At 39.7% G+C, this 26,186-nt stretch overlaps 1 protein-coding gene across 2 annotated transcripts in view; it reads left to right on the plus strand.

Annotated features, from left to right (window-relative positions):
* PLCD1 (phospholipase C delta 1) overlaps positions 1–26,186 on the plus strand; it is a 1,599,641-nt gene that overhangs the window by 1,350,978 nt on the left and 222,477 nt on the right. For both annotated transcript variants that reach the window (XM_044067556.1, XM_044067555.1), the window contains exon 12: positions 25,731–25,909. In XM_044067556.1, coding sequence (XP_043923491.1) covers positions 25,731–25,909 — 179 coding nt within the window. The remainder of the gene's footprint in view (positions 1–25,730; positions 25,910–26,186) is intronic.

Raw genomic sequence — 26,186 nt, forward strand, 5'->3', positions numbered from 1 at the left:
TCAAGCCTGCAGTTAGATAATATATGGATCAGAGCAGTGGGATAGACATGTAGGGCAAGTACTTAGAAAAGGAGAATAGAAACAACTATAGATAAATAAGCCTTCCTAGTGTGCTTTAAAGTCAAGGAATAGAGGAGGGAACAAAACTGAGCAGCTTAGTTAACCTGTGGGTAAAGTGATGAGGTGTGGGAGGAGGGGTAGAATAGAGCGAGTGTACTGGCTGACCTGGCTAGGAGCAGTCCTCAGTTACAAGGCATTAAATAGGTAAAATGTAATAACACTACAGTCATTGTAACACATACTTTCAAGGTTCTTTAGAGTTAGAGTCTTAGGGAGAGGAGTTTGCTCTATCTTATGGCACGGGTGGAGTCCAATTGGTTCAGTAAAATGTATGTATTCTTGGCTTTCAGGCAGGACAGATTCTCAGTCACTAGTTCAGGCTAGCAGAGTGGAGTGCTGGGTGAATATAGGGAGAGAAAACAAAATTAAAGGTAACAAAGTGTTAGTAGCAGGCAAAAATGGCAGTTTCACAGAATACAAAATCCTTACATGACATTGCTAAGCACATTCAAAAATATAGAACAGTACAGAGAGGGCAAAATTTGTAGGTGACAAAGTGTTAGTGGCAGGCAAAAATTAGCAGTTTATCAGAAATAAAACTTCATTATTTGACGTAACTGGGTACATTCAAATGTATAGCACTGTGCAGAAGACTCCTATAACCCTCGCAACAAATTAGGTTCAAAGCTACATAACAGATGTTATAAATATTAATTAGTTATGATTACCCTGAGCAATGGAGTGTTAGAGTACTAAGCCTTTATCAGTTTAAGGATGTCTCACGCCACAGTAGGGCTCACTACCATTTAGTTAAGATACTAAAAATCAGCATGTACCTAGTCCCAAGACACCAGCGTATGCATGACAAACGTAGACAGCCTATTGTCGCAAAGTTTAAAGCCCACTTTCATTAGTCAGAGCACCAACACACTAAAGAACAACAGATTCACGGACCCATAAGAACAGGGAGAGTTGGTTTCAGAGCTGGGAAGCACCACCGTGCTTAAAGAAACATGTGCAGGGTTTCAATGCAGGTACCCAAGCAATGCAGAAACAGAAAACACTAGTGTGAAAATTAAAATTCCCTTTCAACAATCGGCAGTCACAGCGCGTTTGAAAACCAGCAACAAAGGACAGGAAAGCAGTAGAAACCTGATAATACCAACATAGGAAAAATTATAGCACTGTTACTGACAGACAAGAATTACTTAAAAGTAAAGAAAAGCAGAAAAACCCCTTTACTATTAGCCGGGTAGCAGCAGAGCCAAAAACGGCATATAGCCAGTATAATTACAACTGCGCAATCAATACAGGTCACAAATCCTTGTACATAAGTAAGTAAGGCTCACAATCTACAGTCGGGAGCATCAATAGCCTAGAAGAACAAAGTCAACCTGATTCAGGATCAGCGCCAATAGTAGTAGTTATTAAAAGTAGGAAGATTAAAGCCTAATATCATAACTATACATCTCCTTAGTAGCAGAAATCAGCTGACACACAATCCCAAACAGGGAAAGCGATCTTTCAGCTGTGAAGCACCACAACGCTAAAAACACCATGTGTGTGCTACTAAACAGTAGCACAAGCAATGTAAGCTTAGAACTTCTAAGTGTAGGGAATTAAAGTCTACTTTCTTCCGTCGGAAGCATCAACACGCTCAATATTAAAATACATCCACTCCCTAGAGAACAGCAAGAGCAGTGGAAAAAATATTACCCAATTACTTACAGACAAGAAGTACTAACAGTGACAAAACGGCAGAATACCTCATTAACTATTGGCCAGGAAACGCCGTTACACAAGGACGACTTCTGACTAGTACCTATACAGCTGATCAATCACTATGTCGGAAGTAATATAACAGTAAAAGGTAGAACGCCCTTTCCACAGCCAGAAATACCAGAGTCTTAAATGAGAAATATACCTGGTTCAATAAACAGCACAAGTAGAACAAATTGGTTAATTATACTATAAACAGTACATTTCCCTTTGTATCATCCACAGCCAAACGCTGAGAATAGCGTGCACCGAGATCCACGTGCTGTACGCTTCTACAATCTGACCAAATAACAGTGAAAAATAACTCCGGCTCACTAAATGATGCCAAGGTAAAGAAATGGTAACAGTACACAGTTAATCATGACCAGGAATGTGATATGCAGTGACTATACACATGCAGCTTCAAAAGTACAGTACTTACACACTGGAATAGGACGCCGTAGCCAGGGACATGCAACAGCCAGCGAGTCAAGAAGAATAAAGATGGCGCCGGAAGGAGTGGGTAATAATTATGTAGTTGGGAAAGGAAGTTACAGGAATTAGGGATTGATATGATAGGTAGGGGTAGAAAGGGCGGAGAAAGGTCAAAAGAGGTAGGCAGTGGACTGAGGCAAGAGCCCCACAATCCAGGCAAGGTAAGCAGAGGAGAGTTGTAATCTAAGTTAGTCAGTTATGTTTGCAAGTTATAATATGGATAGGAGGGTTCTAAGAGAAAAACAGGTGAGTGGTGGTAGAGCAGAGGGAACTCAGGTAGCAGAGGTAAGATAGAGAGAGGTAATAGGATTTAGGTGAGGCAGGCAGTGGGTAATAACATGAGGGATAGAGCCAGTGAAGGAGAAGGGCCCCAGGAACAATCAGTGAAATGCTGACTATTGAGGTAAGGTAAAGGTGTATCCAGAGGAGAGTGTGAAGTTGTGAGAATAGAGGAGTGAGCAGTACTGGGAGAACAGAGAAAAGTTCAAGCCTGCAGTTAGATAATATATGGATCAGAGCAGTGGGATAGACATGTAGGGCAAGTACTTAGAAAAGGAGAATAGAAACAACTATAGATAAATAAGCCTTCCTAGTGTGCTTTAAAGTCAAGGAATAGAGGAGGGGAACAAAACTGAGCAGCTTAGTTAACCTGTGGGTAAAGTGATGAGGTGTGGGAGGAGGGGGTAGAATAGAGCGAGTGTACTGGCTGACCTGGCTATGGAGCAGTCCTCAGTTACAAGGCATTAAATAGGTAAAATGTAATAACACTACAGTCATTGTAACACATACTTTCAAGGTTCTTTAGAGTTAGAGTCTTAGGGAGAGGAGTTTGCTCTATCTTATGGTACGGGTGGAGTCCAATTGGTTCAGTAAAATGTATGTATTCTTGGCTTTCAGGCAGGACAGATTCTCAGTCACTAGTTCAGGCTAGCAGAGTGGAGTGCTGGGTGAATATAGGGAGAGAAAACAAAATTAAAGGTAACAAAGTGTTAGTAGCAGGCAAAAATGGCAGTTTCACAGAATACAAAATCCTTACATGACATTGCTAAGCACATTCAAAAATATAGAACAGTACAGAGAGGGCAAAATTTGTAGGTGACAAAGTGTTAGTGGCAGGCAAAAATTAGCAGTTTATCAGAAATAAAACTTCATTATTTGACGTAACTGGGTACATTCAAATGTATAGCACTGTGCAGAAGACTCCTATAACCCTCGCAACAAATTAGGTTCAAAGCTACATAACAGATGTTATAAATATTAATTAGTTATGATTAACCTGAGCAATGGAGTGTTAATAGTACTAAGCCTTTATCAGTTTAAGGATGTCTCACGCCACAGTAGGGCTCACTACCATTTAGTTAAGATACTAAAAATCAGCATGTACCTAGTCCCAAGACACCAGCGTATGCATGACAAACGTAGACAGCCTATTGTCGCAAAGTTTAAAGCCCACTTTCATTAGTCAGAGCACCAACACACTAAAGAACAACAGATTCACGGACCCATAAGAACAGGGAGAGTTGGTTTCAGAGCTGGGAAGCACCACCGTGCTTAAAGAAACATGTGCAGGGTTTCAATGCAGGTACCCAAGCAATGTAGAAACAGAAAACACTAGTGTGAAAATTAAAATTCCCTTTCAACAATCGGCAGTCACAGCGCGTTTGAAAACCAGCAACAAAGGACAGGAAAGCAGTAGAAACCTGATAATACCAACATAGGAAAAATTATAGCACTGTTACTGACAGACAAGAATTACTTAAAAGTAAAGAAAAGCAGAAAAACCCCTTTACTATTAGCCTGGTAGCAGCAGAGCCAAAAACGGCATATAGCCAGTATAATTACAACTGCGCAATCAATACAGGTCACAAATCCTTGTACATAAGTAAGTAAGGCTCACAATCTACAGTCGGGAGCATCAATAGCCTAGAAGAACAAAGTCAACCTGATTCAGGGATCAGCGCCAATAGTAGTAGTTATTAAAAGTAGGAAGATTAAAGCCTAATATCATAACTATACATCTCCTTAGTAGCAGAAATCAGCTGACACACAATCCCAAACAGGGAAAGCGATCTTTCAGCTGTGAAGCACCACAACGCTAAAAACACCATGTGTGTGCTACTAAACAGTAGCACAAGCAATGTAAGCTTAGAACTTCTAAGTGTAGGGAATTAAAGTCTACTTTCTTCCGTCGGAAGCATCAACACGCTCAATATTAAAATACATCCACTCCCTAGAGAACAGCAAGAGCAGTGGAGAAAATATTACCCAATTACTTACAGACAAGAAGTACTAACAGTGACAAAACGGCAGAATACCTCCTTAACTATTGGCCAGGAAACGCCGTTACACAAGGACGACTTCTGACTAGTACCTATACAGCTGATCAATCACTATGTCGGAAGTAATATAACAGTAAAAGGTAGAACGCCCTTTCCACAGCCAGAAACACCAGAGTCTTAAATGAGAAATATACCTGGTTCAATAAACAGCACAAGTAGAACAAATTGGTTAATTATACTATAAACAGTACATTTCCCCTTTGTATCATCCACAGCCAAACGCTGAGAATAGCGTGCACCGAGATCCACGTGCTGTACGCTTCTACAATCTGACCAAATAACAGTGAAAAATAACTCCGGCTCACTAAATGATGCCAAGGTAAAGAAATGGTAACAGTACACAGTTAATCATGACCAGGAATGTGATATGCAGTGACTATACACATGCAGCTTCAAAAGTACAGTACTTACACACTGGAATAGGACGCCGTAGCCAGGGACATGCAACAGCCAGCGAGTCAAGAAGAATAAAGATGGCGCCGGAAGGAGTGGGTAATAATTATGTAGTTGGGAAAGGAAGTTACAGGAATTAGGGATTGATATGATAGGTAGGGGTAGAAAGGGCGGAGAAAGGTCGAAAGAGGTAGGCAGTGGACTGAGGCAAGAGCCCCACAATCCAGGCAAGGTAAGCAGAGGAGAGTTGTAATCTAAGTTAGTCAGTTATGTTTGCAAGTTATAATATGGATAGGAGGGTTCTAAGAGAAAAACAGGTGAGTGGTGGTAGAGCAGAGGGAACTCAGGTAGCAGAGGTAAGATAGAGAGAGGTAATAGGATTTAGGTGAGGCAGGCAGTGGGTAATAACATGAGGGATAGAGCCAGTGAAGGAGAAGGGCCCCAGGAACAATCAGTGAAATGCTGACTATTGAGGTAAGGTAAAGGTGTATCCAGAGGAGAGTGTGAAGTTGTGAGAATAGAGGAGTGAGCAGTACTGGGAGAACAGAGAAAAGTTCAAGCCTGCAGTTAGATAATATATGGATCAGAGCAGTGGGATAGACATGTAGGGCAAGTACTTAGAAAAGGAGAATAGAAACAACTATAGATAAATAAGCCTTCCTAGTGTGCTTTAAAGTCAAGGAATAGAGGAGGGGAACAAAACTGAGCAGCTTAGTTAACCTGTGGGTAAAGTGATGAGGTGTGGGAGGAGTGGGTAGAATAGAGCGAGTGTACTGGCTGACCTGGCTAGGGAGCAGTCCTCAGTTACAAGGCATTAAATAGGTAAAATGTAATAACACTACAGTCATTGTAACACATACTTTCAAGGTTCTTTAGAGTTAGAGTCTTAGGGAGAGGAGTTTGCTCTATCTTATGGTACAGGTGGAGTCCAATTGGTTCAGTAAAATGTATGTATTCTTGGCTTTCAGGCAGGACAGATTCTCAGTCACTAGTTCAGGCTAGCAGAGTGGAGTGTTTCAAGGTTCTTTAGAGTTAGAGTCTTAGGGAGAGGAGTTTGCTCTATCTTATGGTACGGGTGGAGTCCAATTGGTTCAGTAAAATGTATGTATTCTTGGCTTTCAGGCAGGACAGATTCTCAGTCACTAGTTCAGGCTAGCAGAGTGGAGTGTTTCAAGGTTCTTTAGAGTTAGAGTCTTAGGGAGAGGAGTTTGCTCTATCTTATGGTACGGGTGGAGTCCAATTGGTTCAGTAAAATGTATGTATTCTTGGCTTTCAGGCAGGACAGATTCTCAGTCACTAGTTCAGGCTAGCAGAGTGGAGTGTTACAAGGTTCTTTAGAGTTAGAGTCTTAGGGAGAGGAGTTTGCTCTATCTTATGGCAGGGTGGAGTCCAATTGGTTCAGTAAAATGTATGTATTCTTGGCTTTCAGGCAGGACAGATTCTCAGTCACTAGTTCAGGCTAGCAGAGTGGAGTGTTTCAAGGTTCTTTAGAGTTAGAGTCTTAGGGAGAGGAGTTTGCTCTATCTTATGGTACGGGTGGAGTCCAATTGGTTCAGTAAAATGTATGTATTCTTGGCTTTCAGGCAGGACAGATTCTCAGTCACTAGTTCAGGCTAGCAGAGTGGAGTGTTTCAAGGTTCTTTAGAGTTAGAGTCTTAGGGAGAGGAGTTTGCTCTATCTTATTGTACGGGTGGAGTCCAATTGGTTCAGTAAAATGTATGTATTCTTGGCTTTCAGGCAGGACAGATTCTCAGTCACTAGTTCAGGCTAGCAGAGTGGAGTGTTTCAAGGTTCTTTAGAGTTAGAGTCTTAGGGAGAGGAGTTTGCTCTATCTTATGGTACGGTGGAGTCCAATTGGTTCAGTAAAATGTATGTATTCTTGGCTTTCAGGCAGGACAGATTCTCAGTCACTAGTTCAGGCTAGCAGAGTGGAGTGTTTCAAGGTTCTTTAGAGTTAGAGTCTTAGGGAGAGGAGTTTGCTCTATCTTATGGTACGGGTGGAGTCCAATTGGTTCAGTAAAATGTATGTATTCTTGGCTTTCAGGCAGGACAGATTCTCAGTCACTAGTTCAGGCTAGCAGAGTGGAGTGACACTGGAATAGGACGCCGTAGCCAGGGACATGCAACAGCCAGCGAGTCAAGAAGAATTATATTGCTGAGTTAAGCATTCATTTTCATAGGTGGGTGAGTGGGGGACAGGTCACCACTTTTCAAGGACTGGTAGACCTTTTGGTGAGGGAACAAGCCCTTAGCACTTTGCCTGAGGACATGAGAATCTGATTGGCAGACAGGGAATGCAACTCTGCGGATGAACTGGGGAAAATGGGGACCTCTACTTAGCAAGCAGGGCCTCACTGCACAGGAAAGGGATACCCAGTGCTGTACATGGATATAAGGGAACCCATGGTGGGCAGCCTAAACTGCCCCAACAGAGTCTGCCAGTAACAGGGGAAGCCTTTAGTTCTGGTACATGGCCAGGATCAAGGGTTAAAGGTTTTAAATGTAATCAGTGGGGCCATGTAGCATATAGATGTGTATGAAGGCAAGGTGGGGAACAAAAGTTGGGGGAGCCAGCAAGTGGAGATAGCATAATGCCAGTGGTAAGTTGCCTGGAGACAACAGGGGTATCAAACTACTACCAGAGTTTGTATGCTATCTTGGTGGATGGAAAACAGGCCACTGCCAAGACAGACACAGCCTCTGACATAACCACTTTGAAGCCTGCAGTGGTTAAAGAGGATCAGTACTTGCTTGGGCAGGCCACTCCAGTCAGAGCTTTAGGAAGGATCCCATTCTAAATGTCTTTGGCCAGGGTTCAACTTGACTGGGAGGGTGGAAAAGAAAAGTAACCAAGTAAATGTGTTTGAGGATATCCCTGCAGATGTCTTGACAGGGAATGATTTTGATAATGCAGTACTTTTTGTGCATGCAGTCACATGCAGTCAGGCTTGGAGAGACAGGCATGTGGGTCTGGTAACCTGGGGAAACCCAGACAGACTGCATTCCTGAAGCCAGGACTGGTGATGTGGCTAATTCAGCAAGGGAGCTACCATGTAGCAGGAGCAGGAAATGAACTACGGCTGCTGGTAGGTACTGATATTCCCTTGGAAAGGGTGATTGCAAGGGCAGTGGTGAGTGGTAGTACCTAGGCTGACAGTGAGGCACTGCTGTCAGAAGATACCAGACTTCCTGTGGAAGGGGAGCTGGGAAAAGTCACAAAAATAGAGTTGAGACAGGCTCAGCTTTTGGACCCTACATTACAAGGCTTGTGGGAGGTTGGTAGGGAGGTGTCTGATTCTTAAGAAAAAAGGAGTCTGTATACTGGAACAAAGGGTTACTGTATGGAGAGTGGACCCCTAAGGGGGTGCTAGAAGGTGAGGTAATACAGCAGATGGTAGTGCCCAGAGCCTACCATCTGGCACATTTAGCCATAGCTCATGACATTAATTCTGCAGGCCATGTGAGCATAAAGTGTTCCAAGAGACATATTATGCAGAACATTTATTGGCTTGGGATTGCCAGTGATGTAACAGAGTACTGCAGGACCTGTGAGCAGTGCCAAAAAGTAGACATGGCAGGAGAGAAGGTCAAAGCTACTTTGATACCTTTGCCTGTGATTGAAGTGCCATTTCAGAAGGTAGCTATGGATATTATGGGGCCTTTGAGTACCCCAAGATCCACAGGGAAGAAGTATCTCATAGTGGTAGTAGATTATGCTACTAGATACCCTGAGGTGATGGCTCTGTTCTCCGTCGAGGCAGAGAAGGTGGCAAAAGCTTTGCTAGAGATCTTCAGCAGGATAGATTTCCCAAGAGAAATACTGACTGACTGAAGTGCCAATTTCATGTCAGACTTGTTGGCTTGTTTGTGGGAATGCTGTGTGGTGAAGCAACTAAAAACAACCCACTACCATCCCCAGACTGATGGCCTTATGGATAGGTTAAACACTACACTAAAGACCATGCTATGGGTGTTTGCAAACCAGTTTAAAAGAGAGTGGGACAAATATTTGCCCCATCTGTTGTTTGCTTACAGAGAGGCACCCCGGAATCCACAGGTTTTTCACCCTTTCAGTTGCTGTATAGGCATAGAGTGAGGTGACTTCTAGATTTGATTCATGATGAGTGGGAGAGTGAGTGTGAATCCCACAAGGAGTCTGTTGTAATGTATGTCCTAAACCTTAGGACAAGGCTTAGGGAACTCATGGTCTTGGCCAAGGAGAACTTGTCAGGAGCCCAAGAGCAGAAAAAGGTATGATATGACAGACATTCTCATATGACAGACATTCTCAAGCCAGTGAGTATGCTGTGGGACAACAGGTGATGGTTCTCATTCCTGTCAGAAACAATAAGCTGCAGGCAGCTTGGGAGGAACCCTTCAAAGTGGTAAAGAAGGTCACTGATGTTAACTACATGGTAGAGCTGCTAAGCATGAGGCAGGTGCACAAATTGTATCATATTAACATGATGAAGCCTTACCATGACCGGGAGTCCCTAGTGCTGAGTATTTGCAGTAGGAGGCAGGAGGAGTCTGAGGGGGATATATGGCTACAGGGAGCCAGCCAGCAATATCCCAAGTTACCATGGTGGAGCCTAGGGTTACAGGCATATGATATCACAGTGCAACAATGTAGTGGGTCAGCAATGACAAGGCAGATGGAATCTCAAGACAGGGAATGAGTAACATCTACCCAGATAGGCTTATTTCTCTCAAGCCACATTTCTGAAGGGTCATGTGAACAAAATAACTTAAGTCTTCAAAGGGGGGAGAGGTGTGACAATAGGAGGTACTGCCAGCCATGCCAGAGAGAAGTAGGGCAGTGAATTTATGACTTGTGCCAGTACAGCTAGCTGGAATTTTGTGAATAATTATACGTCTTTTGTATATCACACTGCTTTTTATAGATGCTTGTGCTAAAATGTATTTGTGAGGTTTGCTTTTGTTAAAATGTATCAGCGGTGCACCCTGCTGGAATGAAAAGAAATGTACATGTATTATTCTAAATTAATTAAATGTACATGTTTAATAGAGGATACTGGGGCAGCAAAAGTTTAACCAGCTGGCTTAATTTAAGAAGAATGAGGGAAATGTAGATGAGCTGTTAAACCTTTAAAATGGCACCCCACAGTGTTGAATAAGACCGGAAATGTTACGTCTGGAAGAAGCCTTTGTTCATTAGCTCAGTAAAAGAGGGTAAGCTCCAGGGCACTAGCACAAACATTTAGATGTGTATTGTAGCTGTCTATGCTAAATCCCTGTCTCAGCTTCAAAGGGGAATAGTGTGGGAACCTAGAGTCAGGTCACCAGATGAGGTCATTCTGCAAGTCATCTTGGATATTACATTTTAGAGGGAGTAATCTCTCAGTAGAGAGTATTCTGTTTGGGGCCTGACTAGAAAGACTGCTCATCTATTTAATTTTGTCTTGTCCAACTAACTTATTAGCGAACAGTAATTTCTTTAGATTCAGTCAGGAAAATATAGCAAAGCTTAGTTTAGATACTGTTTTTCTTTATTTGTCTGAGTCTGTTCATCAGTATTCTGTTCAATATTTCTTGTGATCTGAACTCTGTGGTTTACAGTAAATTTCTATTCAGTATTTTCATGTTCTTTTATTATTTATTATTAAATATATTTAAAACTTGTATTGTGGCTGGTCCTTGTAGAAAGTATTTAAGCTTTGAAAGTGCTTATATTTATTTTGTGACACTGTGTGGGCCACTCCAGAGGGCCTAGCCATCTTGTTCAGCTATTACCATATGTATTAGTATTAATATTACACAGTATAATTGGACACCGTTTGTTAATGAGCCTTAGAGTAGCTGATTATGGAGTGTCTGGTGGTGGTGATAACTACCTTATACTCTGGGCAGAAGGGGACACAGCAGGTAAATCTGTGCCAGCTTTTCCCAGGTGTGTGTGTATGTGTGAAGAATCAAATCTCACAGTGTTTGTGTGTGTGTGTGTGTGTGTGTGTGTGTGTGTGTGTGTGTGTGTGTGTGTGTGTGTGTGTGTGTGTGTGTGAGACAGCTACTTAGGTTAGGGACACAGAGCACTAGGTTTACAGAGAGGGTGTTGGCAGACTTGGCTTGGACACTCGGCCGAGGGCCTAACCTACAGCTCTACTACTGGAAAATCTCATTGGAGCTGTGAAGGAGTCAAATATAAAGAAATCCAGACACTAGGCTGAGTGTGTTCCCTATGTGCTCTTAACGGAAATTGTACTTGATGCAGAGAGTTCTGTATCTGAAAATACTGAGTGTATTCAATTATATTCCAAGTGCACTTCCCTCTCCAGTGTCAGTGGTGAGGATTCTGGCTCCTTAATTACTGGCCCAGAAAGGGGTCATCACAATCACACTACTATTTTCTTGATATTCTAAAATATCTAACTATAGATTGGCAAACCTACACCACCACCACTAGCGCACAAGAGCAGAGATTCCTAACATTTGTCAATGCAAACATCCAGGAACAGAGTACCCACAAGATGAAACAACATTTTGCTACTTTTCCTTACTAATTTGAGGGCATCCTGTACCATCTACTGGATATGTTTTTCATTTATTAGGTCTATTACTGCATCACTATGTGTTAGAAGTGTGCAGCACTAACTGTAAAGCTGTCTTCTTCATATGCTGAGCCATGAAATTACTTATCATGGAACTAATGAATAAGGAAATAGAGAACCTACAACCACTGGACCCATTTCAATTTGGATATGTCAAGGGCAGGACATGCTTAGTCAGCCTGGTGGACTTTTTTGAAAATGGCACAAAGCAATAGATAAAGGTAAAATGATACACACAGTATACATTGACCTGGCCAAAGCTTTAAACACAATCATGCGTGGTAGAAAAGCTAACTATACTTGGATTAAAACCCTACATCACCCACTGGATTGTGAATTGGCTCACAGATGAGATGCAGGAAATCAAACTAGGGGAAGCTACTTCCACAAAGAGACCTGTCACCAGTGGAGTCCCCAAGTTTGATGCTGGGACTTCTCCCATTTAACATCTACTTTTCTGAAGTTAAAGCCAATACCAAAGTGTTCTGGATGACTAAGTTTGCAGATGACTGCAAGTTAGGAACAATAACTGAATCCCCAAGTGACTTAGCCATCCTGCAGGTAAGTTTGTCCCAAGTAAATAACTGGTGCCAGAACTATGGACTGAAGCTGAATCTCAAAAATGCATTGTTGTATCCTTTGGGAAGTTGTTTACCCCAGAAAATTACCTCATTGACAATATACCTCTAAGAGCTGACTCAGTTGTTCAATATTTTTGATCCTATGTGAACAGTGACCTAACATTCGATCAACATGTGTCCACTGTCGTAAACAATTATTTTTGTATTGCACATCTTATAAACAAAGGGATTGAATCTAGATATTGAGATGTCATTGTTCTTCTTTACTCTTCCCTCATTAGGCCAATCATTAAGTGCAATGCCCCTTTTGGCATGTATCTGTCCAGGTATGTGCAACAACTGGAATGCTGACAGAGATACCATACTAAAAGGGTACAAGACCTAAACAATATGTCCTACAAAGAGTAACTCAAAGCCCTGTCACTATACTCATTATCCTACAAATTGCTAAGGGTGGACCTCTGTCTGGCATACAAGACATCCTCTGACCCATTACTGATGGACCCTCTGCACATCAGGGATCTATACCTCTTTGGCAACATCAACAGAATGATTTGGAGGGGTAGGTACATCTTTCAGAGGATACCATTGCTCTAGAACGCTCACCTTCTATGTAACACAAAGCTCATCCCTGTCAATGTTCAAAAGCAACTTGGATCTATGGATGGGTAACAGAAAATTTACCCTAGGACTGCCCCTGTACTGCTAATGTACAGAGGTAGCTTCTAAATGCTTTATCCCATGCATGGGTCACCTCAAATTATCTATGGTAAGATCCCAGTTATTCTCAATTATGGTGAAATTATTAATCATGGGATGGGTAACGCTGATCTGATACCAAATGGGGTAGGTTAATTTAAGCACCAAAAGGCAAGCTAGCAAAACTTAAAATCACCCACAAGGACAGCTACCCTTTTATTTACCTATGAACCCAAGAACAATGTTCAGTATTCACTCTTCATCTGCATTTTTGGTCTTTGTTTTTCAAAACATCAGCAGTTAGAGTTAAGATTACCGACATTTCAATAGGGAGCCCCCATGATGAGTGACTGGACACTGGCTAGCCAGTAGCTTATTGGCACAGGGCTGCTAGGATTTTTATGGTGGACACATGCAGCTAATAGAGGCACATAGAACTCTCTCACCATTAGAATGGGTCCCTGGCATAGGTCAGAGTAGTCCGGGTCCTCAATCCACTTATAGCCGGAAAACACTCATGCCCATTTTTGGCATCATTTGTCAATATGACCAAATGACCGGCAGTATTTTACATAATTGAGTGTCTAGCTCTGACACAGTGTGCAGTCTGTGATCTATGTTTGCCCATCTATAGGATATTGAGTGCCATAGATGATGCCTAAACAGATTGGTCTGCTCAACACTTCCACTGAAAAGGCACCACCTAGAGTTTGTGCTGATGACCTTGATTCTGTTCAGTTTTAAGTGAGTTTACATTGGGAACACACAGCTTGTTTTGGGATGTAGGAGTAACAACACAGAAATAGAGGAAGAATGTGTAGATTCTACACAGGTATTGGACTGAGGTCAGGATCGAACCCTATACCTTGCCCTTCTGAGGTGAAGACCCTAACTATTATTCCAACCATGTAAGATTAAATGCTAAATTACATTGTTGTTTTGTAAATTCTGGTTGTAAAATACTGGCTTATGTTGTTATTTTGTAACTTTTGATTATAAATTGGAGTTGAACATGAAAATGTCCCAGCTGGATCAGTGCTCTAACCCAGTCAACAAATCAATCAGTAAATATAAGCTGTTAGAATTTTTGCTGATTTTATTTTATATTGTTATTTTATCTGTCATCTATAGTGCATATTTCTGTTGATGTCATTTTATTTTGTTATGCTATTTTATCACTCATTTTAATTTTTGCTGATGCCATTTTATTTTGTTATGTTATGTTATCTGTTATCTATAATGCTTTACTCTACTACACTTTCTAACTATCTGATTGTTTGTGAATGTATTGACTGAGGCTGCACCTAAAATTGGTTAGTGCTATCCTGGTAATACACATAAATAAATAATGAAATACATAAATAAATAAATAAATAAATGCATACCTACATACACACATACATGCATACATACATACATACACACATAAACACATACATACATTCATATCATAATGGTAACACATAGTATCATATAATAGGCCTCTGCATCTAAATTGTGTGAATGTAAAGTGAAGACCCATTTAATGGTTTATCTTTTTGCTGTCTCACAATCATGGGATCAAATGTAACCTCCAGCCAATCTGAGCAATTTATTGGGACTGAAAGGGACATTTACTAAGGTTACACACATTTCTTTGTTGCAAGGGCATTGGTTGCCAAGAATGGAACACTTTGGATGGTCTTTTGCTAAAATGGCAGTAGCATATCTTTTTTATGACATCTGCTCTTCATCAACATATTATATATATCTAAATGATTAACTTCACTGGTCTTGATGTGTGATTTAAAATAGGTTTCAATAATACGTAGTATGTCTGGATTCTGTAGTTGGACAAAAGCATGCACTTTATTTTTTATTATTTATTTATTTATTTATTTCAGTTTGTTAACTGGGAAAGTCCATTGGGCCAAGGTAGCCCATTTTCAATGGAGGCCCGAGGAGAAAAGCTCCAGACAGAAAGACAATATACAATGTATTAGTACAGCATATAAGAACAACAGTTTAGCATTCAATATACAGCAAGATAAGATTTTACATATCTTGAAATGTATGAGCTGAGTCAATCACTTATAAGATATTTACAAAAACAATAAATTTATGTTCATTTAATACAGTACATGTATTTAGGCAAAGTAATTTTAGAGAGATGAACTGAAGATGTGGCAGAGAGTTGATCTCCACTTGCTCTCCTTTATTAAACATACTGGAAATATATTTGTGTAATTTTAGCCAAGCAGTTTTAGAACAGAGAATATCCAAACAGGAGGATAAAGGTTGGCGTACTATTACATGAAGGAAGGTTAGAACTAAGTATTGGGAAAGGTCAGCAGTTTAGTATATATCTGCAGACATTCATAAAAGCAAGCAGTGCAGAAGGAGTTAATGGAAGAGATGTTGCCTAAACCTGGAGTTTTTCGATGGCAGTGACATTTAGGTTTTACAATAAAGGCCAGAAATCACCTGGAAACCTTTGGAACCTCTTGAGCAAGTGTAATGAGACTGAAATGTCCTGACAATGTTGGATAGGGAAAGAGCTGGATCTTCTTTTGACGGGAATGTCATAGCAGTAGTAGCAGAATTACTGGGGTATCTAGGGTAGACAGAGAGTGCAAGACATTTGTAGATATGTGTGGCACAGGTAAATGATAGCAGTAAGGTGTGGGAGATACAGGTATTTGCATTGTGAGGACAGAGTGTAGGAGTAGTGAACTGGATGTCTTTACTAAAAAGCATACTTTGTAGGAAGAGACTGAATAAAAATGGATACTGAAAGAGCTGGAAGAGAAGAATAAGAAGCAGAGAAGTTTCCTTCAATGTAAGACATTGCAAAAGGATGCAACTAGCTGTCCCACAAGGCAAAGAAATGAGAAATCAGGATTATGAAATAGGCAACAAAAGTGAATTTATGTTGTAAAGAACTTGTATGGTAGGGGAATCACCTAAAATGGGGATCAAGTAGAAAAATAGGAGTACAGATTACCAGAAGGTAGGTCTACATTACAAGTAGGAATTATTTAAATTTGTTAACCTGGGTAGAGTGCTGATCCTAAATGGACCTATTTCAAGCTTTGCCTAGGTGTACAACACCATATATATGAAAAGACAAAAGTTCACCACAGAGCAGAAAATAGTACAAATATACAATATAACTGATGATTATAAAACATACAAGTGAAGATACTGTGAAATAAATAACTCACGAAATTGAGAGTGTCAGGAGAGAGGTAGAAAATAGATGAAGAGGCATGGCAGTGAAGGCTAAGAAGGAGAAGCCTTATAATAATAATATATATATATATATATATATATATATATATATATATATATATATATATATATACACATATATACATATACATACATACATATATATATATATATAGATGTATATAGATATATAGATATAGATATATAGATAGATAGATATAGATGTGTGTGTGTGCATGCGTGTATGTGTGTGTGAGATATAGTGGAAGAAAACAGTGGCTATTAAGATTGGGGAGGAGAGGGGTTTCATAGATATGATACTGTTGAGAAGCAGTACTAGTGGGACAAATCTAATTTGCTACCTTTTAGTAATAGGATTAAGTGTGAGAGGATGTAGGTTGGAAGGGGATGGAGGGAGACTGATGAAGGAGGGGAGAGGCGAGAACATTGGGTGTAACATTTCTGTGGTATAGCCACAGTTGATTTAATGGATGAATAGGTCAGCTATACCTAAACTGTTGAAGCAGTGGCAGGTGTATTTTTGTTTTTCAACACATGCTATTTCAGTATTTGTGAACATGTAGATGCAGACGTGTTTTATTGTCGGACGGAGGACGGCTTGCCAAAGTCTTATTCTAGGGACTAAGAAAATGTAATTTCCTCAGTTTTTGCTTTACATTGCATGATGCAAGGATGTGCAAGAGAAGGTTAGGATCTGAGATTGTACATCATGTCTCTTATTGTGAATCTGTTTGTGAGCTAAGGTAAAGAGTAATAGTTTAGAAGTTTATAGCGTATTGTTATTAGAAGAAGGTCGTTTTTTTTTTTTTTTGCTTGTTTTTAAGGACAGAGCAATGGTGTTCTCTTCTGTGGGCTAGAGTGATGAAGCAACATATCATATTAACTGTTGCTTCTAATGAGGTGAGATTTTTCTTAGCTGTGGCCTAGTAATGAAATGGCAGACTCTAGTTGTCTTATTATGATCATTTTATTTATGGCTTCTCTTCTGGCTCTGGAGAGAAAGTGAGAGATGTTCCAGGCCTAGAATAGGCATTGATGAATTTTTGATTTAGTTTGTTAAATATGAAGTTGGAAATTTAGGTTTTGGTCTAGCCAAAACCCAAGGTATTTAAAGAAAATGGAAGTCTGTGGGTGATACTGCCAGTGTTCTAGAATGGTTAGGTCAGGAAGACTGGATTTTAGATTTTAGTTGTCGCCTCACAGTAAGATGCTGTCCGGTTCAATTCTCAGCTAGATCGTCTTCTGCGTGGAGACATGCATGAATGGGTGTACCTTCGTTGAAGGTTGTGCATCAGACCTGGCAAGCCGGTACGTAAACATCAACTGCCAATCATTAACGGACCGGAGTTCCGCTGTGGCGACCCCTAACCGGGAAAAGCCGAAAGACACAACAACAACCTGGTAATGTAACATTGCTTTTCAGGATTTAGAAATAACTTTCTTCAGCTTAACCAACCTATTAGAAGGTCTTGCTGTGGTTGTTGTTTGATGACTCAATGAGAGGAGATTGTTCAAGCAGGGACTTCTTAACAGCATTATTGGCCACCGGGCAAAGCAGTGTACTGGGGCCCCTACCTACACAACCACAATAAGGATTAAAAATGAAAATGGCTGATGAAATTAAACATATATTTATTGGTACTTCTAGCAAAATCAGTGTTTAAACATTAAAAACATGTTAGCAAACCACAAATTTTAAGAGAAACATTCCAAAAGTATGAGCTAAAAATTCCAGACATTCTGTGAAAATCTGGACAGTTGAGAGCTATGAATGCAACTCTTTGAAACACAAGCAACTCTTTGAAACACAAGTGGTGGTAGGGGTGGAGTGGAACTGTGGAAGCAGCAAGGCAGCAACAAATGGAACATTAAATTCCACTCGGTAGGAAGAACAGGTGATGCATGTACAGACGCAACTTTTAGGAAGGCTACAGCCATGTTTGGATAATTGATGTTTTATGAAGACTGCATTTGGATAATTGATGTTTCGGACAATTGACGCACTACTGTACAACGCTTTCTAATATTTTTAATTTTCATAATTCTTCAAATATAATTTAGTATAGTATAGTTGTATTTAGCAAGTCACAACATACATAGATTAGCATGGGGCTCCTATGCTCATGGGGCCCCCGAGCAACTGCCCAGTGTGCCCATGCATTAAGACAGCACTGTATTCAACATATGATTATGTCATCTGCTGAGGGTTGGGAATATGTGGATTATCAGAGGGGGACTTGCTGATGTAAATAGAGAAGAGCAATGGTGACTGGACTGAGCCCTGAGCCCCTTTTAATAGAGATGCTTTAGGGGAGATTAGGGAGTCTATTAAAGCAGAAGGAAAGTATATTGAGAATTAACATTTTGGAATAATTTGGAGGCTTTGGTACTTATACAATGGCCTGTTAGTGCTTTGTGTGTACCATGGTCTATAAATGGTTTGTGCGTACCATGGCCTATTAGTGCTTTGTGTATACCATGGTCTATAAGTGCTTTGTGTGTACCATTGTCTAGTGGTGCTTTGTGGAGGAGCAGGTGGTCCACTGCAGCAAAGAAAACAATGGTCCCGTGTGTTAAATCTTATGCATCCCACAAGAATGTCACCTCTTTGGGACCTGATGGTATTTAAAATACTTCTATTTCTGCAGAAGCAATGCTGGTTTGCGGATAGTAGGCTTTGGTCAAAGATGTATTCAGAAAGTTGCTTAATGGCAATTTTTTTAAAAACTTTCCCCAAGGTGTGGATTATAGATATTGGCCTAAGGTCTGAACAGGTGAGAGGATTTTTTTGTCTTTGGTATGTGTTTGATGATGGCATCTTTTCATATCCTAGGGAAGATATTTTCAGAGCTAGATGCTATGAATGTGTTTGAGGGAGTGAAGAGTGCATACCAAATGTTTTTTTTTGTTTCCCAGAGAGAGAGAGAGAAGTTTGCAGGTTTTGTAGGTATATTGCTTTTTGCCTTCTAGCACTCTTCTTTTAAGTTTATGCAAAGTGATGCATCTTTCTTCTGTTCTGCTAATTTAATTTTTTTTCAGATTTTTCAGCCTTCATTTCTAAGTTGTCATTGGATATAATAAGACAGTTTTGTCTTTTGGCTTCATCAGTCCAATGCTTGACAAATATTTGTAAACCTGTGCATATGGACGAAGGCAGATAATATGTTTAGATAGAAAAAAGAGATAAGTGCTTTGAATCCATCTGTGACTCTTTGGTTGTAATTTTATTACTGAGTTTCTTAGCTACCTGTGTTAATTCAACACATTTATGTGTACACCACTTTTTAAAACACAGTTTACATGTACTGGGATAAAACCCATGTACCTCAGCTGTGTGGCAAGTCAGCAGCGAAGCAGGAGGGATCATACATTTAATTTAACTCTTACAAAATGTTGCATCAGATACAAAAGTAGACAAAACACATCACCATCTGCTACATTCATAGCGGTCAGCAGCTCAACCACTGGTACCACCAAGCTAGCAAATTATTTATTATGTTGACAACAACACCTCTTTAAAGAGAGACCCTTATTAAACTAAATCCACAAATGGTTTAGCAAAAAATAGATGATTTGCTGTGCATAGTTGAAGGCAGTGCAGGGGTCTCATGTGGAGCAGTGGCCTTTTCTGAACTGAAACTTTGATGGAAAGCATCTTCTCTAGCCCCTGTGTCTGTGGAAAGCAGTGCAGCAACAGACTATTTGTATGCAGTAAAGTCCTTCTGCTGGAAAGCTGTGCTAGCAAGGGCTGTTAAGAAGGTGAGCTGGAGATTTAGTTGTGAACTTCTGACTTAGTCTCAAGAAATAGGATGCAGACTGTCAAAGAGAGAGAGAGTAGTTTTGTGAATATGAGATACAGTAGCAGTTAGATACTAGAATCCTTACATTATAAATTCAGAACTATGTAGACTTTGGTGATAATGCCAATGTATTTTTATCTCTTCTCATATCTAGAACAAATAATGACTGTACCCCTTTCTTCACTTCTAATTTCTCGTTACAATAATTTACTCCTACTCAGCTAAATCTTTATTACTATTTCTATCCCCTTGATGTAATTTTTCTTTCCTGTCTGAAGTATTTTTCCACAACAAATGATTTTACTATACTAAAGATCTCTGCTGAGATTAATATTTTCCCATAAAGCAAACTCATTGCTGCTCGTAAACCATTTCTGTGTATAAATATCTCATTATATGTATGTGATGCATCATGTTAGATGTTGATTTTTGTACTGTATATAATGTCTGACTTGTTTTTGCTTAATCTCTTTTCTGTATAATCTTATACTGTACATAATTCTCCAATTTTTGTTTAAACTTCCAGGACTGTTTTAATGATTATACAATGTATGGAGTTTTTTCTCCCCAGTACTAGTAGTATGGGTTCAAGTTAAACCTAGTCAGATTATCAGGGCTATATCATAACTTCGAAGATGTAAAACTTCGAAAGTTAAAATATCGAACCCACAACATCAAATGATGAAAATAGCGATCGAAATCTTACCTAGGGCAAGATTTTGGTGGGCCATTCAGTGGCTTCGCTATTTCCTCCACTGTGGTGCAAGATTTACGGACCTCAGGGTTATGATGCGGGTTAAGGTAAGTGGATAGTTAGTAATGTATGTATGGTTTAGTGTGAGGTTGGGTTTTGTTAACTGTATGAGTGTGGTTTGTTTATTTTGGTGTCCTGTGTTGTGTGTATTTTTCTCGGAACAGCGAATTCTTTCCCTGGGAAAAAATTCTATATTCTGAACATTCAATGTTATCAATATTCGAAATTCCAAGTTCGAACTTATGATGTTCAATATTTTGGAATTTCGAATATATGATATAGACCCACATTATCCCAGTAAACAAATACAAAATAAATAAAATTTAAATAAAAATAAAAATAATTTCACTGGATTATATCTGAATATATCTGACCTTACTGAAGCTATTGCAAGTTCACCCACAGAGGTGTGTGAATTTTCAGTGAAAGCCGGACCATCGATCTGAGTAACATTTTCTGCGGGAATCATTTGGCTGTAATGGAAGTGATTCTATCAGGTATGGGAAAAAAAGCATGATAAGAAAGACAGTCCTGAGTGGAAGGAAGTAGTGAAAGCCAAATTGTGTTCCACCAAGCATGCACCATATGACACCAGTTCAGTATATCTGTTCCCCAGTACTAGTAGTATGGGTTCAAGTTAAACCTAGTCAGATTATTGGGTCTATATCATAACTTCAAAGATGTAAAACTTTGAAAGTTAAAATATCGAACCCACAACATCGAATGATGAAAATAGTGAAGCCCCGGAACATCGAAATCTTACCTAGGGCAAGATTTTGGTGGGCCATTCCGTGGCTTCACTATTTCCTCCACTGTGGTGCGAGAGTTACGGACCTTAGGGTTAGGGTGCAGGTTAAGGTAAGTGGATAGTTAGTAATGTATGTATAGTGCAGTGTAGGGTTGGGTTTTGTTAACTGTATGTGTGTGGTTTATTTATTTTGGTGTGCTTGTGTTGTTTGTATGTTTCGCGGAACAGCAAATTTTTTCCCTGGGAAAAAATTCTCTATTCTGAGCGTTCGATGTTATCAATATTCGAAATTCCAAGTTCGAACTTATGGTGTTCGATATTTTGGAATTTCAAATATATGATATAGACCCAGATTATCCCAGTAAACAAATACAAAATAAATAAAATTTAAATAAAAATAAAAATAATTTCACTAAATTATATCTGAATATATTTGACCTTACTGAAGCTATTGCAAGTTCACCCACAGAGGTGTGTGAATTTTCAGTGAAAGCCAGACCATCGATCTGAGTAACATTTTCTGCGGGAATCATCTGGCTGTAATGGAAGTGATTCTATCAGGTATGGGAAAAAAGCATGATAAGAAAGACAGTTCTGAGTGGAAGGAAGTAGTGAAAGCCAAATTGTGTTCCCCCAAGCATGCACCATATGACACTGGTTCAGTATATCTGTTGGGCAGTGATACTTCCTAGTCATTCTGGACTGATGGTCACTATCAATCTATCTCCAGCTTCCTCTCACCTCTCCAAATATGCTGGTTGAGTGGTTAATTTAAATTCCCCCTATATATTGCATTTACTTTTGTCTTCATGGCCAAGGTAATGGCTGAAAAGGGACACAGACAGACCAGCTTACTTACCCTGTTAACAAATTAATTTGAAAGACAAGTTGTTGTAAACTGTCTGCATGGTGAGCAAAACACAACTGGTCTAGAAGTTCCAGACAGTTTAATCAAGAATACCAAGAATGAAAGAGATTGTCATCTTAGTACTGTCTTTCTAAAGCTGTTCAACATCTTAAGCAAAAATATAAATGTTTGTTGACATAAAATAGCTCACAATGGACTGATATGATTGCCATGTCACTAGTGACCTCCCTGGCTGAAGAGAGCTTAGCCAGTACCGAGTGACTAAGTACTCAGAGCCAGGAGAAAAACATGTCTTTTCTCCTGTCTCTTAGTCAGTCACAGTGCTTCTTTTTGTTGTAAACTAGTCTGTTTATTTGAGCCCCAGGAGCCACAGTCAGTTGTATAATTACCTGCTTGTACTGCGGTCATGTAGTCATTTTGCCATGCAAAGGTTCATGTGGCCTTCTGTTCTGTGTCAGATGCTGGTTCCATGGGTAAACGTTACATTAAACAGAGTGCCCAGTTGTCAGCATACAAATAAAGACCACACATACCTGGGCTGTCACAACCTGCTTAGAGAAACTGCACAACGTAAATGTGATTTCCTTATGCCCACTTTGAGGTTTTGGGGTGGTGCTAGGTAAATCAATGTATTATGTTCTTTCATCTGCATATATACTTAGTAAAAGCTTCAGTCCATTGACAAAAGTATTGTAAATTCTTTAAACAAACTTTATGCCAAAAGAATGGGGACAGTAACTGTCATCCCCTTGCACAAAGGTGGTGCATCTACAGATTCAGGAAAGGAAGGCATTCTATGTAACACACTTAATTAGAAAAAGGTCTCACCTTGAGAGCAAAAGAGGTTGTAACACCTCTATGCTCGGCACTAAGCTGGCCCATAATTATAACTCCCCACTTAGCATGTACCATACAAAGCACCTGCAGCAATTAGAGAGACCTCAAAGGTTTCTAACAAAGAATATCAAGGGACTCCAGCACATGCCATACATAAAGTATACATAAAGTACATAAGTCCCTCTCACTTTACTCTGTATCATATAGACTTCTTAGGGGAGACTTATGCCTGGCTTACAGAGCAATCTCAGACCCAAACCTAATGAATTTGTTGCATATCCGTAAATCAGACGGGACTAGGGACACCTATTCCAGAGTCCTAAATATTGCCTGTGACTTAAATAGGACATGCTGGAGGGACAGCTTTATCTCCCAGTGATGGCTGCATCCTTGGAATAAGCTACTTATTCATGTGAAATAGAGCACCTCTATGACACTGTTCAAAAGAAACCCGGATGACTGGATGGGATACTATAAATTCTTACCAGGAGTAGCGCCCACAACCCTCCTGGAAATGGACAGTCATTACTAAATGTAATCTTGGGTATTAACTAACATTTCTATGGCATTACATTGGGATGAAATGACTAGGCTTGAAATGACCTCCAGGTCAATAGCCTAGTAATCTCCCATGATCCTATGAAATTATTGACCCATAAGTCTGACCAGCTTCATCTGTAAGGCTATGGAACTATGTAACTGATAAACAATGACATAGGTAACCTACAAACTCTCAACCCAAGCCAGTGTGAATTTATAAAAGGAAGATCCTGCCTATTTCACCTGGTTGACTTCTTCAAGACAGTTACTAAAGCAATGGATGAGAATGAATCAGTACACACCATACGTCTAGACCTTGTGAAGGCATTCAACACCATCCCACACTCAACTATCATAAGCAAACTGGCTCAGCTAAATGTTAATCCCTGTCTAATTCATTGGATAGCATATTGGATATCAAGTAGAACCCATGAAATTAGGGTGGGTGGCTCTACCTCTTCCAAAAGACCTGTCGCTAGTGATTTACTCTAGGTTTCAGTCCTTGGACCACTCCTCTTTGCATGTATTTCTCAGAGGTCAAAACCACTGTTAATTTTTTTACGGCTGACCACGTTTGCAGATGACTGTAAACTTGCCATGATAAACCCCCCAAAGACATCAAGATTATCCAAGAGGGCCTTTTCCAAACCAATAGCTGGTGCCAAAACCGTGGACTAAAGCTAAATGCTAAGAAATGTATAATAATATCCTTCAGTAAGCAAAAAGTCCCCTGTAACTATCACATTGACAACACAGTCTTGAAAAATTAATCCAGTAGTTAGGGTTCTGGAAAACTCTATAGACAGTGAACTGACCTTTGATCACCACATATCCACTATTCTAAGAAAGTTCTTTTTTGCAAAACTTATTGCTAATAGTTCGGTGTCCAGATCTAAGGATATGATCATTTCAGTGTATTCTGCACACATCAGGTCATTCACAGAGGTCTCCTTCAGTATCACTTCTACAAGTATCTGACATAACCTGAACACCCACAATGCTTTCTTAATAAGAAAATCAGCAGCCTAAATCATAAAGACTATGCAGATCATTTCAAAGCCTTGTCCTCATAGCAGCTACAGAGAGCTGACCTCTACCTTGTGCACAGATCCTCAACAGACCCTATCCTGTCAAACTTACTGCATATTTGTATGTCCAGTGGCAGCAGGAACTCCCACTTGAGATCTAAATCTCTTTTGCAACTTAAATAGACTATATCACAGAGAGTACCACTTCTTTGAAATTGCCTTCCTCTCCACATAAAGCAAAGTACTTCCCTTCCTCTGTTCAAATGTAATCTGGATGACTGGATGGGTAACCACAAATTCATCCACAATTTAGTGCCATTATCCCTCATAGAGGTGAGACCGTATAAATGTTCTACTTAGATTTGAAATATAAGGGCTAACCTCACAGAGCAGTAGCCTAATAAGTACCTATGAACCTACACTGTAAACAGCTGAGAAAACAGACTGCATTTATGATTTTGTTTTATTACTTTGTTAACTGATAGTCCCACTGGCCTCATCAGAGGTATCAGCTTTTCAGAAGAGACCTGAGAGTATATCACAGATAATCAGATTAATCAGAATTATGTAGTGTGTAAATGAAAACAGTTTGAGATTCAAACCCTGTCCTCTCTTTTGGAAACCAGCACCGTAACTGCTGCACTTTACTTTTCTGTATTATACTGCACTCCTGCCTGATAGTCATTACAAATAAATAGAACCAGAAGTTGAAGCTTTCATTATACACATTTTATTATATGGTTGCATTTAATGAACTGCCACCGTAGCTGAACATGCTCCGTATATGTAACATTATAGTTTGCATTAGAGATGTTGTATGCCTTCAAAAAGTAATTAGTGTTAGTTCATTTTCTGAATGACAGCTGTACAAAAATGCAATATTTTGATCTTGAAGTACACAAACTTTTTTCTACATTTTAGAAATTTTGTATTTAATTAGGCAGCTTTTGATTTGTTTTGATTAATATGTCTTACATTTACAAGGGACAGAAATACAATTTAATTTAAGTTTTTCTTGTCTGATTTTCAGTGTCACTTAACTTCCAGACATCTGGAAAAGAAATGGATCTTTATCAGGGGAAGTTTCATGACAATGGTTGCACAGGTTACATTCTGAAACCCAAATTTCTCCAGGACAGCAACTCAAAATTCAATCCTTGGTCTCTCACTCCAGGAGAGTGGTTAATGCCCCAGAAATTTGTTGTCAAGGTATGTTCAGTATTCAAGGTAAGTTATCTAATGAACTTAGGTAGCTGAGAGAAACATCAAGGGTTTATGAGTTATGATTTGTAAACCTTCTGTAGCTAGCTAGATTTCCCTGCAGATAAAGAATTTCAGTTCTACATGGCTCCTGGATCTATGTTGATTACTCCAGTCCAATTCACATCTGGTAATCCACATCACACTTCAGCACCATTTAGTACCTGACATTCTTATCTTGATCCTTTGAGGATGCTAAGGTAATGTTAGCCTCATAAGTTGCCAG

The sequence above is a fragment of the Protopterus annectens genome, chromosome 3.part1 (assembly GCF_019279795.1).
Source record: "Protopterus annectens isolate FY-2018-M chromosome 3.part1, PAN1.0, whole genome shotgun sequence".
Taxonomy (NCBI): domain Eukaryota; kingdom Metazoa; phylum Chordata; order Ceratodontiformes; family Protopteridae; genus Protopterus; species Protopterus annectens.